Source organism: Dipodomys merriami, unplaced genomic scaffold (assembly GCF_024711535.1).
Source record: "Dipodomys merriami isolate MVZ:Mamm:240054 unplaced genomic scaffold, mDipMer1.0.p SCAF_467, whole genome shotgun sequence".
Taxonomy (NCBI): domain Eukaryota; kingdom Metazoa; phylum Chordata; class Mammalia; order Rodentia; family Heteromyidae; genus Dipodomys; species Dipodomys merriami.
In genome coordinates this window covers 278843-298474 of record NW_027206032.1, presented here as the reverse complement: position 1 = coordinate 298474, position 19632 = coordinate 278843, and the positions used below count along the sequence as shown (strand labels likewise).

The following is a 19632-nucleotide window of genomic DNA, read 5'->3' as shown; positions in this document are numbered from 1 at the left end:
TTTGTGGCAACAGTGATTAGGAAAACAGGACTACTGGGTATCCTAAACTATTGTAAAGAAAACCACATAGAGCCATGCTCATGGCTACTACAGCCTCTCCTGACCCCAGGGAAAAGTTAGTAGAAATCAGAACAAACTTCTTATCCTATGACAGTCTACTCAGTTCCTGTACTAAGACGGCCATCTGTAGGTCACCAGATGGAAAAAGTTAGTATTCCCTCCAAAAGGGTCTCAAAAGAGCCTTCTGAACCACAGTCTCTTAATGACCTGAATTAAGGTTTGTTTCCCTTCCCAAGCTGCATATCAATATGCTAAGGGCTCAAGAGAAATGGACAAAGACTTTCCAATACTCACATAAAACATATACTATACCTCAGTAATTCAATGACAAATCATAAAATGCATGTCTTGAATTTCTATTTTTAAAAGGAAATGAAAACACATACACTGAGTCTGAACGCATCAGGGAGTGAGTGGTTTGGTTGCTGAGCTGTTGAATGGACTCCTGGGCATGGGAGCCCAATGTCTTGGATGCTAGAGGTGGGCGTGGGGTTCTTCCACAGCATTGCAAAACAATGGCCATAAACTTCTATGATGTCACAGCCACCTTTGCCATGGCAGCAGATAGGTGTTAGGCACTGATCTCGCTCTGAGGTGGACTCAACTACACAGAGAGGGACAACGAATGAGAGGAAGTGATTGCTAACCACCAGACCACAACCTGATGAGCTGTCCTGACTGGATGCTAAGGTTACTTGAGCTGGAGCAAGCTCATCTCCATGCAAGATTCCTGAGCACTAAGGACTAGGCACTATTGCAGGGATGGATGCTTCATGGACATATGGCAGGCTAGAAGCACCAACAGAGCTACTGACCTGGAGAACAATGCTCAACTAATAACAAGAGAATTGAAAAATAAATAGCCCAGCTTCTTCACCTTCAGGGAACAATTCTCAGGCCGTGAGAGATTCTCATGGTAATGCCAATTGCGGTAACACACTTCTCTTTCCACTCCTTACTTTCCTGGGACCACTTCCAAATTTTTTTTTACATACATAAAAATCTGTTTCTGGAAGTCCTTCTGGGGAAACCTAATCTAAGACATCTTATGATCTTGAGAATAAAAGCCAGTGGGGAGTGGAATCTAGAAAGTCTATATCCTTGATGCTATGTGTTAGGCTCGTTTATAACTAGACTTCCTTGGAGAAGAATACATCTCATTATTGTAAACCACTGTCATTTTAAAGTTTTCTTTCCTTTTTTATTTAAGATAGGGTTTCCTATGTAGCTAGCCCAGGTTATATATATATAATCTCCCCCCAACACTGGCTTTGAACACAAGATCTTCCTGCCTGAGCATTCTAAGTGTATAAATACAGGTGTGTACTACCATGTTTGACTGCAATTAGGTTTTTATGGTGTACAGCCAAATGTAGTTCTGAGAGGTGTGGAGGAACTTTTTTTTTTTTTTTTTTTTGCCAGTCATGGGGCTTGAACTCAGGGCCTGGGCGCTGTTCTTGAGTTTCTCCTGATCAAAGCTAGTACTCTATCCCTTGACCACAGCACCACTTGCAGCCTTTTCTGTTTATGTGGTACAGAATAATCAAACCCAGGGCTTCATGCATGCTAAACACACACAGTACCACTAAGCCATCTTCCCAGCCCATATATGGAGACACTTTTGAGCTGACTACACATGCAATTAATCATTAGCTGGACATCACTGTGTAACTAGCTACTTAACACTGCACAGTGTCCAGTGTTTTCTTCCATGTTACCATATCTGATCCTCATGTTAATTCTATAAAGTATTGTCAACTCTGTTTTACTGAAGCTCATGCTGTGTCACCATTATAATGATGGCATCAGGACACCAAGATCTTCTGACAGGGGCTGGACTGCTTTCTAGAGCTTACAGTATTTAATAGTGTCACTCTTCTTACCAGCTTTTTTTTTTTTTTTTTTTTTGCCAGTGCTGAGACTTGAACTCTTGGCTTGGGTGCTATCCCTGAGCTTACTTTGCTCAAGGTTAGCACTCTACCATTTGAGCCACAGTGCCACTTTTGGCTTTTTCTGTGATTAGAGATGAGTCTCACGGATTTTCCTGACTGGGCTGGTTTCAAACTGATCTCAGCCTCCTGAGTAGTTAGGATTACAGGTGTGAGCCATTGGATCCTATTACCAACATTCACACCTATGGAACTGCATCCTACCTTCACAGATACCTTTCGGGCTGCCAAGGTTCATAATAAACTTCATACAGAAATATGTATGCACCCCCCCAAAAAAAATAACCCCATGTACTAAATCCTATTACCACTAGGCCTGTGACGAGTCCCTCACTGAGTATTTACTCAAAAGTGGGACACTGTAGTGTTTGGGTCCAAAGCAGACATCTATTATCTGCAGGTTCGATGTGGACAAGAAATTCATTTCAGTATTGCTCAGAGCACCCAAATTGCATAGGTGCTTAATATATGTTGAAGTGGGTAAGCCAAGGTAGAAACCCAGGTGGAATTAAATGCACTTGTGTTTAAAATCATTAACATCGTAAGAAATGTACGCATTATCCTGCCCATGTAATTGTAACCCCTCTGTACAGTATGTTCACAAATAAAATAAAATTAAATTTAAAAAAATAAATAAAATAAAATAAAATATGAAAAAAAGAAAGTAAAAAAAATACCTTTGCCAAAAACATATAGAATCTCCACTCTTAAACAAAAACAGGTACTAAGAATAGAATAAAAAAAATAAAAAAAAATAAAATCATTAACATCCAATTCCCTCACATGTAAATATACACTCTATAGAAGTTCTGACAAGTGAATACACTTCACTGAATGTTTAATAAATGCCATTCAAGTCCAACATTTTCCTTTAAAAAAAGAGACAAAATTATAATGTAAGTTGTTTATTAAAATGGTAACATTTAAACATTCTCTGAACTGTATCAAGGAATGCCCATTTACTTTTGTGAAATGTGTTGATAACCTAGAAGTTTCTGTACAAGGCTGAGCATTTTCAACATTCCTGGCATAGATGAGGAAAGATTCCTATTGGTGACTCAGGAAATACAATTGCTGGTGTGTGTAGACAAGGTCAGCACCCAGGAGTTGGGCTGTAGGCAAAACATGCAGTAACTTCTGAAACACTCTGGAACTCATCTGATCTAGGGTGAAATCTCAGGCCAGGGTATAGAGGACAGATCATGGGGCTCACTGGGCTGCAAGACTCAAGGGAAAATACTGTACAGATGGGGATTTGACCTAAAAACAGATGTGAAGTGAAGCAAGGAAGCACAGAGATGTCTTCTCACAATCATCCCAGGTTGGTACCTCTGAAGCCTGACTCAAGAAGTAAGTTCTAAAGCCAGGTGTAGTGGCAAACACTGCTAACTCAGCATGTGAGAGGCTATGCTGGAAGAATCTTGAATTCAAGGCCAGTTTGGTCTACATAGTGAGACCCTGTCTTGAAAGAATAAGAGGGAGGGATTAAAGAGTAAAGAAGGAAGGTGTGGAGAGCTTAGAGATGTGGCTCAGTTAGTAGATAGTTAGCCAATGAGTGAAAGCATCAGGTACTGAGTTTAAGTCCTGACACTACCACCAGCCCCTCCACACCCCCCCAAAAACCCCAAAGAAGCCATTATAATAGGTGCATCTCTGAGGACAGGCAGTTATCAAACTGATCATAAACATAGGAGAGTCTGTGTATAAGGTATCTATGAAGATAATTGTCAAATTTTGGGAAATTTATTTCACAAAACTATTTTACTTAAGAATGTTTTTTGGTTCTCCTATGACAATACAAAGTTTATGTATGAGATTAATAGACATAGTAAATACATTTTATTGGGAGCAGGCATTTGTTTATTATAAAATTTAACAAGATAAAACATAATTACACCAGTTCCTGTCAAAAGACTGTAGTTCAGAAGTCAAATTCAAAGATCAAGGCTTTTATAAAAAGATGAAACTGCCAATTACATATGAAGAGAATTGGTTAAATGTTTCTAAGTGGTTTTTCCCTGTCCCCTTCTAAAAATCTAGCTTCATAGCTAGGTGCTGGTAGCTTTGCCTGGATTCCTAGCTACCCAGGAGGCTGAGATTTGAGGATTGAGGTTCAAAGCCAGCCTGGGCAGAAAAATCTGGGAGTCTTTTACATGAAGTTAACCACCAAAAAGCTGGAAATGGAACTCAAGTGGTAGAGGACAAGCCTTGAGCACAAAAGCTCAAAGACAGCACCCAGGTCCTGAGTTCAAGCCCCAGTAATGGCACCAAAGAACAAATGAACAAAAATATAGCTTTACAACGTAATATTGAATTCTTACTTACTGGCACTATAACCTGGAAGACATCATCATTTAGGTTACGTGTGTGTGTGTGTGTGTGTGTGTGTGTGTATGTGTTTCTGAGGCTTGAACCCATGGCCTTAAGCTTGACAGGGAAGCATTCTACACCATTGAGTAATATCCCCATCCCCCACCTTTTCTGAGACAAAAAAAGGTCTGTGTTATATAGCTTAGGCTGACCTTGAACCTACTCCAAGAGGCAAGATTATAAGCATGTACCACCTATATCCAGCACCTACAATTATGTTTCTAAAACCAACTTATGCAGTAGCCTACACTTAATTACAATACTATTTGTGCAAGCTTACAGATTGTTTTCAGTAGTTTTGTTTCTGTTTTTTCTACAGTTCTGTAGTTCTGTGTTCTACTTTAGGGTTCTAAACACTAACATCCCTTACAACAAGAAGAAAAAACTCTTTAATGTAACAAGCTTCAAAGCTAGGAAAGGACCTCAAACCTGCTAGATAAGGGCAGGAATGGAGTTCAGTAACTGAAAATCTGAGGGACATTCAGGAGACTTCCCACAACAAGATATTTTAAAGATTTCTCATTACTATTTTAAGAGAAACATTGTGGAGAAGAAAATAAAGTGTTCTGTGCTCTAGGATATGCTAAAGAGCCCTTGTTCTCATAGCTGAGTGTATGAAAACAGTTTTCCTTACAGAAATACATGTCTAAGAGCCAAGGCAAGCTTTGGTGAAATGATTGGTAGCTCTTGTTTGGCTCTAGACATTTCCATGGAAACAGCCTGATACGGAAAAGGCAGTATCATAATCTTCTGTGGAAGCTCATGCTGTCCAGAGCAGAGGTATCACTGGGAGTCTGGACAATGAGACACACAAGTTCTATTGGTTACAATTTGTTTGGCCTGTCTTCTTCTCAAACTAAAATTCTAATAAAACCTCCTCCCAGCATTCTCCCCAGGAACCTCTAGTTTAATGCTTCAACAACCAGGAACCAAATAAAGAAATATGAAGCGCTGAATGGAGCTCCACAGCCGAGTTCTTAAAATTCTATGGCACCAATCTTCCTGAAGCTGAACAAACTATTTTGGAGAGTATTTACAAGTCCATGATATCAGTTCTCAGCCAGACAAGGAATGTCATCGGAAGTGTTTATGACATAGAGCTGCACTGGGTGGCCTCATCCATCATTTTTCTCTTTTATGTCTAGGTTATTTATGTGTGTATTTTACCACAAGAACAGGCCAAACACATTTAGCTCATCTTATTTCAGGTAAGTGCTTCTCAGAGAGCCCATAAAAGCAGTCCCACCTCAAAATTGTGCTTCTGAAGCCCACTCAAACCATTACCATATAAGGAAAACAAGCAAAGACAGAGAGGCATGCGACCATTAGCACCATTTTAAGGCCACAAAGGGCAAGAGTGTTGACAGAAGTCTGAAAAGGAATATAGGGTGTATCCTAGAATGGGATCCCAAACATACAACCCACTTGTGGAGTCCAGTATTACATTTTTTTGAAAAAAAGTCTTTACAGAACATCAAAATCCATGATATATCAGAGGCAAAAGATTTGACATTGTTCTAAAAGCATCAATGACATTCTTTCTGAGGAACAGACTGCTCATTTGTGGAGATCATCGTCAGCCTTAGAGAACTACATGATGTCTCAGGAAGGTAAAAAGACGTTATTTACTCCCTCAAAGTAGTAATTTATGCATGCAAAGTAGTGTGTAACGAGTTTTTCTCTCTACTCTCTGTATGCTATAACAGTCATGCTCCATCAAGATTACACCTCCACATGGCAGACCATTGAAAAAATATCTATACCTGTGCGCTATGCATGGTAGATTAAACTACAACACAAAACGAAGTCTCAGCTTGGTCCTTTCTAAAATGGACTAAAACTCTAGGGAAAATTTTACTCAGAGATATGCTAAAGATTTTTATGGTTTGAAGATGACAAGAAGTTAATAGCCTGGAAACCAACTTTAGATCTCATCTAATTTAAATATTTCATCTTACTTCTGGGAAAGCTCAGGTGTCAACAGAAGTGTTAACCTTTCACCTGGAGAATTGTGACTTTCCCTCCAACATGTTTATTGCTCAGGTTCCTTTAAATCTTAATATATGTTGCTCAAGAAAAATGACTAAGAAATATCAGCAAAGATGCCACAGTTTTACAAAGAGTTTTGGCAATTCATACTCGGATGTGCTTAATATTAGAGGGGGAAATAATCTGTCACTTTTTGGTTAAAAAAAGAGTAATTTCTTTCAAGAAATAGGTTCTTTCCTGAGCCACTGTGGTTGGTATGGAGTTGCCTCACAGCTGGGAGTGTTCGTATGTTCCATCTTTGTGATTCAAGCTGGATTCTGCAGACTCTGTTTCATCAGGGGGGCTAAAGTGGCTGCTATCTTGAGAATCTGTGCCAATACTTTTGGTCTCTGACTGGAGGTGGACGGACACCTGGACTGCTATTTCTTGGCCTTGTTCATTGAGAGAGCCATCATCTGAATCTCCTCCCGGTGAAGTACTCCGCCCCATCTCTGGGTTGATCACATAGATGCCCCCTTGAGCATCCAAGGCAGGTCTCTCTTTAATTCTTTCGCCCATGTCATCAGGGTCATCCACTCGCACAGCTTCAAACATCTCCTCGACAAAGGCCCGGCAATTGAGAATAAGAGGTGGGAGGGGAACGCTTCTAGCCAGCTCTTCAATATAGCGAGCAAACTCCATGGTCTTAAACTGAGTGACTTTGGCGAGCTCCAGAGTCTTGGCAGAGGTGATGATGGGGATACGTTTGGCAATCTCAAAGGCCTTCTGGAGTTTCTCGGCCCCTTCAGTCCTGAAGAATTCATTGATGGCCTTCTCGGTCTTGCGAAGATGGCTGCTCATCATGCACAGCCGTGTGACATTCAGGATGAGAGTGATGGTGAAGGCAATCAGGCAAACGATCATGTAGTAGATGCTCATGTCTCCAGAGGTGAAGATCACTCGGAGGGTGACAGAGTAGGAGGCACGTGTTGGAGAGGTGACAAAACATGTGTACAGCCCACGATCATCAAAGGCTATGTTGGTGATATTTAGAAACTGATCAGAAACCAGCCATTTTCCACCTGATAAATCCAACAGAAATTAAAAAATATATATACCATAAAAAAATCAATGAACATGCTAATGGCCTCTTCAATGTCTTTACAAAAGCCATGACTGACCAAAAATAAAGGGAGACAAGTATGTCCAAACAGTACTCATGAGTAATCTTTCCTGCCTGTACAGATACTAAGAAATACCTCAGAAATATAAAGCATATATTAAATATACTTCAGATATATAAAACAATGGTCATTTCTGGAATGAAAGGTTTATAATTTATTTCTATTTAATTGTGCTGGCTTGCTCATTTTTCGTAATGAACTTCTAGTAACGACGTTATTTTTTTTAAATAATGAACAATTTTATGCATCTGTTCAATTACAATTAACGAACTGGGGCATACTTTGCACATGTTAACTTGCTTTACTAGGAAATGTTTGTTGATAGTATTATCTTGATTTTCTGGCAAAGTAACTGAGGCACGAGCCTAACAATATATTTTACATGTCAAGGTAAATCAACAATTTGGCAAAGGGAATCAATTTGCCCTTCAAATGCTTAGGCATCTGTTTTGTCTGTTTCCCCCTCCCTCCAAGACTGGGAATAAAACTCTATCTGATGTTTTTGCTCACTGGCTGGCATTCTACTACTTGAGCCATGCTTCCAATTCTAGGCATCAATTTTAAATCTAAGACCTGTTCCTTCTCTTCCATATATAAGGGTATTGTCATTCATGTATACCAAGTATAAACATATATGAGTAAACAAAGCACACTGAGCACCCACAATGACTCAACATCCTTCAATTAACTTGCCTCTGTCTGTATAGTTCCCAGCTTTGGGGTAAATTACCAGAGACTCTGCTCTAACCACAAAACCACTGAAAGACTGGGTAGCATGGGCTAGGATGTGGTATGGGTGTGCACCCCAATGCCCAGCGATGTCCAAGGAGAGGATAGATGAGTTAAGTACCCCTGAGTCCCTAATCTTCAAAAATGCTTTCATCAGTTGGGTGCCCTGTGACTCACGCCTGTAATCCTAGCTACTCAGGAGGATGATATATGAGGATCATGGTTCAAAGTCAGCCTGGACTGGAAATTCTGTGAGACTTTTTTTTTCTTTTTGGCCAGTCTGGGGGCTTGAACTTAGGGCTTGGGCAGTGTCCCTGAGCTTCTTTTGCTCAATGCTAGCACTCTACCACTTGAGTCACAGCACCACTTTTGGCTTTTTCTGCTTATGTGGTACTGAGGGATCGAACCCAGGGCTTCATGCATGCTAGGCAAGTCCTCTACCACTAAGCCAAATTCTCAGCCCTCTGAGAGACTCTTATCTTCAATTAAACATTATCCTGTAAGCTCTGTTCCATGAACTTGGAGCCATGAAAGAACACTCTCTGAATCAATGGTATGTTGAACTCCACAGACTCCATTAATCAACCAGGATACAATAACCATCATCTAAACTCTATCTCACTTGCTGATAACAGCTCAAGATTTATGAATCTTACATTAGACTGACATGCTCTTTAAAATCTTCTCACTTGAGATTAAAAAAAATACAATTTTCTAGGGCTGCTGCTGAAACCACCAGTGATAGTTGTTAGTGATTTTCAAAGTTGAAAAAAAAATAACAACAGGAAAATGAACTGCCATTCTGCTTGGTAGATTTTTGTCCTAACCTAAGGCTTTGTTTATGCAGTGGGTCTATAATGGTCATACTGAATAATTCAAATCTTAGATGTGTTTCTTCAGGCTCTCCTACTCTAGGGGACTGGTATTTTTCTTTCTTTCTTTTTTTTTTTTGGGTCCGGTTGTGGGGCCTGAACTCTGGGCCTGGACGCTGTCCCTCAGCACTTCAGCTCAAGGCTAGTGCTCTACCACTTGAGCCACAGCGCCACTTCTGGCTTTTTTCTTTTTGCCTCATGCATGAAAAGCAAGCACTCTACCACTGAGCCACCTTCCCAGCCTGATATTTTTTCTTTTATCTTGTGCCAGTCCTGACTTGAACTCAGGGCCTTGGCGCTGCCCTTCAGTTTTCTGATACATGCTAGGCAAGCAATCTTAGGAGCTGAGCCACACCCATTATCCTTAGTGGATGAATATGAAAGCAGGAATTACTAATCACGTCCTCTAGCAGTTTCCATACTAATATGAATAACTGACATCCTTTATATTTCAAGAGGCTAGATTTACTTTCTAGCACTTCCCCCACCCCCACCAAACAAACAAAAAATAAGGTGGCCTTTCCAAGGAGTTTTGTTTGTAGAGATCCCAGAATTTAATTTTCATCTCTTTTCATGGCCTTTTTTTTTTTGGTCTGGTCGTGGGGCCTAAACTCTGGGTCTGGGCGCTGTCCCTCAGCTCTTCAGCTCAAGGTTAGCGCTCTACTACTAAAGCCACAGCGCCACTTACGGCTTTTTTTCTTTTTGCTTATGTGGTGCTGAGGAATCGAACCCAGGGCCTCATGCATGCAAGGCAAGCGCTCTATGACTGAGCTACCTTCCCAGCCCTTTCATGGCCTTTTCATGATCATTCTTTTTGAAGTACATAATAGTTTAAATACTCATTACAAACATCTTTCTAGCATTGATTACTATATTCACAGATCCACAGATAAAATTAAACCTATCAAAAAGTAAACCTTAGTTGATTATCATGTTTATGTAATTTTTAAATATTTTTGCCAGTCCTGGGGCTTGAACTCAGGGCTTGGGCTCTGTCCCTGAGCTTCTTTTGCTCAAGGCTAGCACTCTACCATTTGAGCCACAGCGCTACTTCTGGCTTTTTCTGTTTATATGGTACAGAGGAATCGAACCCAGGGCCTCATGGCAAGCTAGGCAAACACTCTATCACTAAGCCACATTCCCAGCCCATGTTTATGTAATTTTTAAGCAGATATAATAATAATAAAAAAAGAAATGGAAACTTCCCTGTTTCCAAGTAAAGTATGGAACAGAAAAGAAATGAGCAACTAGGTCCTGGTGTCTCATACCTGTAACCTAGCTACTCAGGAGGCTTTGATCTGAGGATTCTGGTTGGAAGCCAGCCCATGCAGAAATGTTTGTTGGACTCTTAGTCTCCATTTAACCAGCAAGAAGCTGGAATTGGAGCTGTGGCTCAAGGGGCAAGGTGGTAGCCTTGAGCAAAAAAGGCAAGTGAAAGTGTACGTATACACACACACACACACACACACACACACACACACACACGTGAGCTGGAAGGATTTTAAGAAATACCACCCTTCTTCTTCTTCTTTTTTTTTCTAAGTCGTGAGGCTTGAACTCGGGGCCTAAGTGCTATCCCTGAGCATTTTTGCTCAAGGTTAGTGCTCTACCAGTTTGAGCCATAGCATCACTTCCAATTTTCTGGTGGTAAATGGGAGATACGAGTCTCATGGAGGCTGGGAAGGTGGCTCAGTGGTAGAGCGCTTGCCTTGCATCCTGAGGCCCTGGGTTAGATTCCTCAGCACCACATAAGCAAAAAGAAAAAAGCCAGAAGTGGTACTGTGGCTCAAGTGGTAGAGCGCTAGCCTTGAGCTGAAGAGCTGAGGGACAGCGCCCAGGCCCAGAGTTCAGGCCCCATGACTGGACCCCCCCCCAAAAAAAAAAAAGAGTCTCTTGGACTTCACTGCCCAGAATGGCTCTGAACCGTGGTACTCAACTTCTTGAGTAGCTAGGATTACAGGCATGAGACAATGGTGCCTGGTGATACCCTTTTAATTCTCAGAGGGTCTCTACGGTGTTATACACAGATTTACATAGTAGAAACCCCCTCCCTAATCTGTGGGGCTATATTTTTGCATTCAACAGATTGCAAAGTAAAAATTAATAAAAGAAATGCCTTTGAACATGTATATTTTTCTTTCTTGTCATTTAATAGTAAACTGTTTGCACAGCATTTATACTGTATTAGTTATAAGTAATGTAAGGATGACTTAATTATGTGTGGAAGTGAGAGGTTATACACAAAAGTACAGTAGACCCATGGTATTCATGGATACATCGTTCCAAGGAGACTGTTTGAAAGCACCCAGCCCAGGAGACCACACGGACACAGTCACGTTACAGGAAAAGGAGTTTATTTGTCAGTCAAGGCTGACAAGGCCACCTCCCACAATGGGAGAGAGAGAAATGGTGCCTGTTCTTTGTTCAGGGTCAAATTTATAGTCAAGGGGCTAGGGGTGGGAAATATGGGAAGTCCTCTGTGTGCACTTTCAGCTGAACACTTAAGATGGCACATAGCTGGGGCAGGGTTTTCTGACTGTAAGAGTTACCTTTAGACAGCATTCCCCTGATGTAGCTGGGGGCTCCAGGAAGTGAAGTGGGAGGAATGGCCAGAGCTGAAAGCCAGTTGCAGTTAGGCCTGATCAACTGATCATGTGGAAGGGGCTGAGAACTTGAGATGGAGAGTATGCTAACAACGTTGAGAAAAATCTGTGCACGTTCAGGATGCCTGTAGAGTTCATCATGTCCTGAGGAGGCATTGAGTTCAATGCTGTCCAAGTTCAGCTGAAGACCTGCTCCCTTTCAACAAATCTATAATTTTTAATTATCTCTCAAGTGTTTTACATGTCCTGTTTTGTCTTTGGAAGATAATCCTGTGTGTGTTTGTGTGCACGCGCATATGCTGGTCCTAGGGCTTGTACTATGGGCTTTTACGCTCTCTACTAATTAAAACCACAGCTCCACTTCTGGCTTTTTACTTTTTGGTAGTTTATTAGACAGAAGAGTCTCATAGACTTTGCTGCCTGAGGTGGCTTTGAACCTCGATCCTTAGATCTCAGCCTCCTAAGGAGCTAGGCTTACTGGCATGAGCCACCAACACCTGGCTACTTTTTTTTTTTTTTTAAGTCCAGCCAAATCCCTTTTTAATGTATATACACATGCAGCTGAGAGAGATGACATCACTGGATCTGTACAGTGTACTGCCTACACAGATGTACATTGCAGCCCTCATTTACCATCAATGAAGAAGGAAACCAAACTCACAACAAGGAAGGAAAATAACTCACTGTCACCCTGTGAATACCTTTTACATTTATAACTGTTCCTTATTTTCCTTTGTGGTTAATTATTTTGTTCTTTTTGATAGGTATAATATTCTAGAGACTTTCAAGAAGCTTTAAGGTATTAATCCTGGCATCACATTTTTGAGATTTCTTGCTAAATGTGTCACCAAACTGAGAAGAAAGAATATGAAGGAGGAATCTTGATACATTATACCCAGAAACAATTACCTCTGTCGCTGCCATCAAGTTGTTGTCCTTTCGAGTTGTACCAGCGGACATCTTCGTGGTGACCGACTGTGAGAAGACACTCCATAGAAACGCTAGTGCCCTCTTTGGCTATGATGACATCATCACCTGAGTGAGAACTTGCTGAGAATTCAAAGCTTGGGAGAAAGGATGCATTGTCAGTTGTCTGATTTGCTTCTGGAGAGGCCATTTGGTTGAAATTTATATCTTCCCAAACAAAAACAGCTGGCACAATCACCACTAAAATGAATAAGCAACAATGTAGCTTCATGGGAGAGTTGGGTAAAAAAACAAAAACAAAGAAAAATCTTGTTTAGATTTAGAAAACACAAAAGTAGCTCTTCAGTAACAAAAAGCACAGTAGGGGAGGTATTGCTTGGTAGAGAATTTCTCAAAAACAAAAAGAGAAAAAAAGAAAAAAAAAAGATAGATCCAAGTTATATGTTGAAGTCTTCAAGATTAAAAAGAGGTAAGTTGAGATGAACCTAAAAGAAAGCCAGATATAAATAAGGTTTAAACAAGTGAGATTTATAAATGGGGTGAAGCTGTATGTTCTAGAGAGAGGAATAGATATGAAATTGATTAGAATAATGGGTGCTGTCATCAAGAATGATTAGAGAAAACAGTACCTAAAATAATCTCACACAGAGACGATAGAAGCAGCAATGAATTGGGAAACACAGGCCTAGACTCCAAGCCTAGCTTTTGCTACTAGCTGTACAACCCTGACAAGTAGCATTCTGTCCGGCTTTCTGCTCTCTCATCTGTCAAATGAGGAAGTGGAAGAGACACCCTCTAAGGACAATTGTAGTTCAGAAATGCTGTGGTTCTATTTCACACTGACATATTCTATGTATCAGGGAGCCAATGAAGACTAAAATACTTGGCATAATAATCTTTTATTTCAACATGTACCATTACCATCTGTTGTATCAATAATGTAAATCAACTGGTTCATCCTAATCATAATTGTGGAGCTCAAAATTTGTGTAGTCCAAGTGCATATCTAAATTCAGTATGAATCATGCAGAGATGCTTGAGGTAGATTTTTGTCTTAATATTAGAAAGAAAATTGCATTAACTGCATCAACAGAGATAGTGACTTCTCCTGCTATGAAACCTTTCTCTTTGGCAAAGGTCTTAGACAAAGGCACTTTCCATTAGTAAGTTGTTTCTTCAGCAGTAAGAGACAAACATAGCATGTAGAAAGGCCAAATCTCTAGCTCAAAGTCTAGTAAAATAAGGAAAGAAATGACAGCTTAAGTATGCAGTTGGTAGAAATGCAAATATGAAACTACAAGGAAAGATTATTAGACAAATTTAAAAGAACCAAATATCATGAATAAAAAGCAAAAGACCAGTCTAAGAGTCTTAAGTGTTTATGCTTATCTTGCTGCTAATTTTATTCCCTGTTTAAATCACTGGCTCTCTCAAAGAAAAAAATTCAATTTATATTTATATAAAATATGGGATGAAATGCCTCACTTTATTCTTGTAAAGGATCAAGACAATTAGTTTTGGAAATGACATTTAAGCTGTTTATACTCATATGAAGGCTGCCTGATCAGACAACAAAAAAGCAATGGATCGTTGTATTTTGTCATTAAACTCTTCAAAGTCTGAATTACAAGTGGATTTAAATTTGATTTTCATTAGCCCTTGAAAGGATGGTGGAATAATGACAATAAATTTTAAGGATAGACTATGGAGAATAAAACAAGACTACTGACCATGGCTCTTCTTGAGGGATTAAACACAGGCTCATTTCCATTTTCTTCTTAAATTTTACTACAATGACACTGAAGAAAACAAAGATTTGGGCACTGAAAGGGATTTAACAAATGATGTAATCTAAGTTGTAAAGTTTATTAGTATTAGCTAGAAAGTGGTAGGAGAATCTGAATGAAATCTTGCTTTCTTTCTTACTGGAAGGGCTGATAAGCAGAGACTAGGTAGTATTAAACATAAGCCAGCCACTGTGCTTGGGCCTTGACATGTGAGCTTCCAGATTCTTTTTTTGTGCCCATCCTAGGGCTTGAACTCAGGGCCTGGATGCTTTCCCTGAGCTTTTGTGCTCAAAATTAGCACTCTACCCCTTGAGCCACAGTGCTATTTCTGGCTTTCTGGTGGTTAATTGGAGGTAAGAGTCCTATGGACTTTTCCTGCCTGGGCTGACTTTGAATTGTGATCCTCAGATTTCAGTTTCCTGAGAAGCTAGGATTACAGGCATGAGCCACTGGCTTCCAGCCCAAATTATTTATACTACTAGATGTCTAACCACTGGTGGGTATGGCTTTGTCTTTGATTCTAGACAAATGGTTTTCAATGTGAATAGGCTCTGCAGATGCTGAAAGAGTGTCCTAGACATTCCCCAAGACTGAAAGGGAGTTCCTATGGTTCGCCACAGCTGCATTTCCATATTTCATTCCTTCTACTGCCATGCGTTTTCTTCTTTTCCCTGTCTCTGGGTACCACATAATCACCATTTGTGCTTTTCATTTAAGTCAACTTATTTTGTTTTCATTCATGTATCTAAATGTGAAACCCTGTATCACTTCTGTGGATAAAAGGAACTGAACCAGGTGTCCATGGCTCATTTCTACCATCATAGCTACCTTAAGAGGCTGAGATCTGAAAGACTGAGGTTCAAAGTCAGCCTGGACAAAAACAACAACAACAAAAACTACAGGTCTCCACCCCCAAAACAACCAGCAAAATCACTTCGCTTTTTTTTCTCATATAATTAAATATTTTTGCCATAATATGGATCAAACAGGCACAAAATATGAACTTGGATTGCAATCATGATGCCAAGGTATCCTGACATTGTAGTGGGGGACCTTTCTTGTGTTCTCAGCTTATGGCTCCTTTTTGTCAAGTCCTGACTTTATTTTCTTAGATCCAGGAGGAAGTCAATCCACTTGTTAACTAAGAAGCTCTGTGGTTGGAATTTTAAAATTGAGACACTGTGGTTTAGGACCATTTGAGGAAGGCACATAGAAGGCTGAGGCAAATGTGTTGGGCTACACTCAAGAAGCTGAGGCCAGGTGCAGGTGGCTCACACCTGTAATCCTAGCCACTCAGGAGGTTGAAATCTGAGGATCACAGTTCAAAGCCAGCCTGAGCAGTTAAGTCCTTGAGACTTTTATCTCCAATTAACCATCAGAAAACTGGAAGGGGGGCTGGCAAAGTGGCTTAGTGGTAGAATGCTTGCCTTGCATGCATGAGGCCCTGGGTTCCATTCCTCAGTAACACATAAGCAGAAAAAGCCAGAAGTGGCTCTGTGGCTCAAATGGTAGAGTGCTAGCCTTGAGCTGAAGAGCTGAGGGACAGCGCCCAGGCCCAGAGTTCAAGCCCCATGACAGACATGACCAAAAAAAAAAAAAAAAAAAAAAAAAAAAGAAATGGAAAGACAGAGGAGGAGGGGGGAGTGGGGATGAGGAAGCAAGAGGGAGGTTCACACTTCCTGTGTTGGTTCCAATGATTGTGAGTGTGAGTGTGCATGTGAGTGCATGTGAGTGTGAGTGCATGTGCGTGTATAAGGCTTAAGCTCAGGACCTAGGCACTATCCCTGAGCTGTTTTGCTTCAGGTTAGCCCTCTACCACTTGAACCACATACCACTTCTGGCTTTTTGGTTGTTAACTGAGATAAGGGTCTCACTGATTTTCCTGCCAGGCTGGTTTCAAACTGTGATCCTCAGATCTTAACTTCCTGAATAGCTAGGATTACAGACCTGAGCTGCTGAGGACTTTCTTATTTTAAAGAAATGAACATCTTGCTGAGTGCTGGTGGGAAGAAAGGTGAGCAAATGCAGTCATTATATTCAATATATACTAAGTGAACTATGTAATTTGTACGTAGGGTTAGGAGGGGGAAAATGGGACAAAGCAAAGAAGGGGTGAAATTGCCCAAGAATCACTGGACTCATAATGTGAGTGATTAATTTTAACCCCTTTGTATAACTCCTTAAAATATAGTAAAAAGAAATGTCTTGGGGTTACAGGTATGGCTTGGATGGTAGAGTGCCAGCCAATGGCATCAGGTACTGAGTTTGAATCCCAGTTTTGCAACAAAAAGAAAAAGAAAGAGAAAAAGAAATAGCTTTTGGGGGTGCTTGTGGCTCATGTCTGTCATCCTTGCTACTCAGGAAGGAGGCTGAGATCTGAGAATTGAGGTTCAAAGCCAGCCTGAACCTAAAAGTCCCTAAGACTCTTACCTCCAATTAACCACCAAAAAGCCAGAAGTGATGCTATGGCTTAAGTGGTAGAGCACTAGCTGTGAGTCAAAAAAAACCCAACAAACAAACAAACAAACAAAAAAGCTCAGGGGCAGAGCCATAAACATCCTTATTTTGTTTCCAAAATTAAAACCACAAAAATGAAGAGTGAATATGCAAATAGAAAGCAAATGAACACTAGTCAGGCAGAAGATTAGGCTCAGCAAAGGAAACTGAACTGTGGTATACCACGTGACTACTACCAGGTAGGTCTCACTAGTCATCTCTTATTATCATTCACACAACAAGCAAGTGGCCTCTGTGTGTGTGTGTGTGTGTGTGTGTGTGTGTGTATGTTGTGGGCTTGAACTCAGGGCCTGGGTGCTGTCCATGAGCTTTTCTTTTTTTGGGGGGGGGTCCCGGTCGAGGAGCCTGAACTCTGGGCCTGGGCGCTGTCCCTCAGCTCTTCAGCTCAAGGCTAGCACTTTACCTCTTGAGCCACAGCACCACTTCTGGCTTTTTTCTTTTTGCTTATGTGGTGCTGAGGAATGGAACCCAGGGCCTCAGGCATGCAAGGCAAACGCTCTACCACTGAGCCACCTTCCCAGCCCCTGTCCCTGAGCTTTTATGCTCAAAGCTAGCACGCTACCTCTTGAGCCACAGCTCCACTTCTAGAGACTTTCCTCAGAGACTTTCCTGCCTGGGCTGGCTATGAACTGAAATCCTCAAACCTCAGCCTCTTAAGAAGCTAGGATTACAGGTGGGAGCCACTGGTACATGGCTATATCTTCTTTCTATACAGACCAAGCCAGATACCTCTCTGACAAGCTCACAGAAACCTGAGTCTAGAAAAGCCCTGTGATCACTCTGAAACTCTTAGGCCAAACTTGCAAAAGTAGCCTAGATGACTTCACGCCAGGAGAAAAACATGTCTAATAACTGCATTCTACATTGAGTCAACACTGAGCACTTTCTACTCACACCATGGGCATTCTGAATAAGAAAGATTTCTGACTGGACTGAATAGAGACACAACCTATCTATAGAGGAGGCTATTGAGAGTTTGGAATACAATGGCAAAAGTGTGTGTGCAAAGTGATGGAGATGGAAGGGAGAGAGAAGATATAAATTACTCCTGTGGTGGGGATATCCTTAACTCATTTTCTTATTTTCAGTCTCTGTTCACTCAAGTCAGCTGGAAAAAGGCTGGGCACCAATGCCTCATTCCTGTAATCCTACTTACTCAGAGGGCTGAGTTCTGAAGATGGAGGTTCAAAGCAAGTTCAGGCAGCAAAGTCTATGAGACTCTTTATCTCTAATTAACCACTGAAAAGGCCAGCAGTAAAGCTGTGGCTCCAGTGGGAGAGTGCCAGCTTTGAGTGAATAACTGAAGGAATAGTACCCAGGCCCTGAGTTCAAGCCCCAGTATTTGCATAAACAAACAGACTGGTAGAAAGATAAACACATTTTTAAAAAGGGCTATCCTTTGCTTGTGGATGAAGTCACTTGGTACAATTTTCTATCACCTTTCTTTCACATTAATAATGTAACAGAAGCATGATACTCCTTTTTCATCTGTGTGCAATGCAGAATGTAAGCTTTGCTGGGATCACAAATAATCAGCAATATAGATGATTTTGTCTTGAAAATCATCTTGACTACTGACTGTATTGGTGAAGACAGAGAGGGAGAGGGGGAGAAGAAGAGGGGTAGAGGAGAGAGACACTGTAGTTGTCATCCTTAACAGATTGCCTTGTTGCTGTTTCTGCCAACTTGTGAGAGAAGAAATATTTCTACTCAGCTCCAATTCTCAACATAAGTAAATAAGGAAGTAATATGACTGATTTCCGTTCTGGTGGCTTAAGATTAACTTGGCTGAGGAAGCCGCTATTTGCAGAAATAGTTTTGGGATAACTCAAAGGGGGAAAAAAAAAACCACTGATGCCAGATGGTATTGTTTTTTGTTTCATTCCAATTATACTGGAATATTAATATTTTGTTCCCTATAATTAAATATGTGCCAATCTGTATTTACAGCTCATCCACTTCACTCTGCCTGTACTGTCATATTGGAAAATGTAGGAGTTCCTACAAATGGGCACACATTAACAAGGAGACATTCTGAATTGGCAAGGAGAAAAGCAAGAAAATGAAAAGCAGATTGTTACAAGGAATCTATCTAATGCAAAGAACAAGCAAAGTTGTTCTGCTTGAACTCAAGTATAGTTACAGGTATTTGTAACACTAAAAAAAAAAGTTCACCATAGTCAAACAGTTATAACCATTTGAGCACCATCAATTTACAAGTTTCAGATTAAAATACTCCATATGCCTCCAGTATGATCATGGAGCCACCACACAGCTCTTAATTAGCATTTGGATAGAGTCAGCTCAACATATTTTCTGGAACACTGTGAAAGACCTTCAGCAGTTATTTAGAGCTTTGCTTTAAATCTAAAGTTATTTTGAGTTTATCTGTGACTTCCATCCTTTTTACCATAAACATTTGCTAAATACATACTGCAAGTAAAGGACAAAAACACAGATAAGACAGGTTTAGATTTATCATCTCTCCACTATCACTTTTTTTCTCTGTAGCCTAAAATACCTTCCTGTTCTTTTTTTCTTTTCTTTCATTTTTTTGTTTTTGTTGGTCTCCGACTTGAAATCTGGGCCTGGAAGATGTCCCTGAACTCTTCACTCAAGGCCAGCACTCTACTGCTTAAGCCAAAGAGCCACTTCCAGAGTTCTGA

The 19632-nt window shown here is 40.6% G+C and overlaps 1 protein-coding gene across 2 annotated transcripts in view; it reads right to left on the bottom strand.

Annotated features, from left to right (window-relative positions):
- The window catches only part of LOC138808675 (microfibril-associated glycoprotein 3), a 35196-nt gene that overhangs the window by 11543 nt on the left and 4021 nt on the right, over window positions 1–19632 (bottom strand). The window contains exons 2-3 of one of the 2 annotated variants that reach the window (XM_069994918.1): window positions 12645–13147; window positions 447–7429 (exon numbers count right to left, since the gene is read on the bottom strand). In XM_069994918.1, the coding sequence (XP_069851019.1) occupies window positions 6636–7429; window positions 12645–12933 (1083 nt within the window). In that variant the 5' untranslated portion in view covers window positions 12934–13147 and the 3' untranslated portion in view covers window positions 447–6635. The remainder of the gene's footprint in view (window positions 1–446; window positions 7430–12644; window positions 13148–19632) is intronic. The other variant, XM_069994919.1, reaches the window with a different exon arrangement.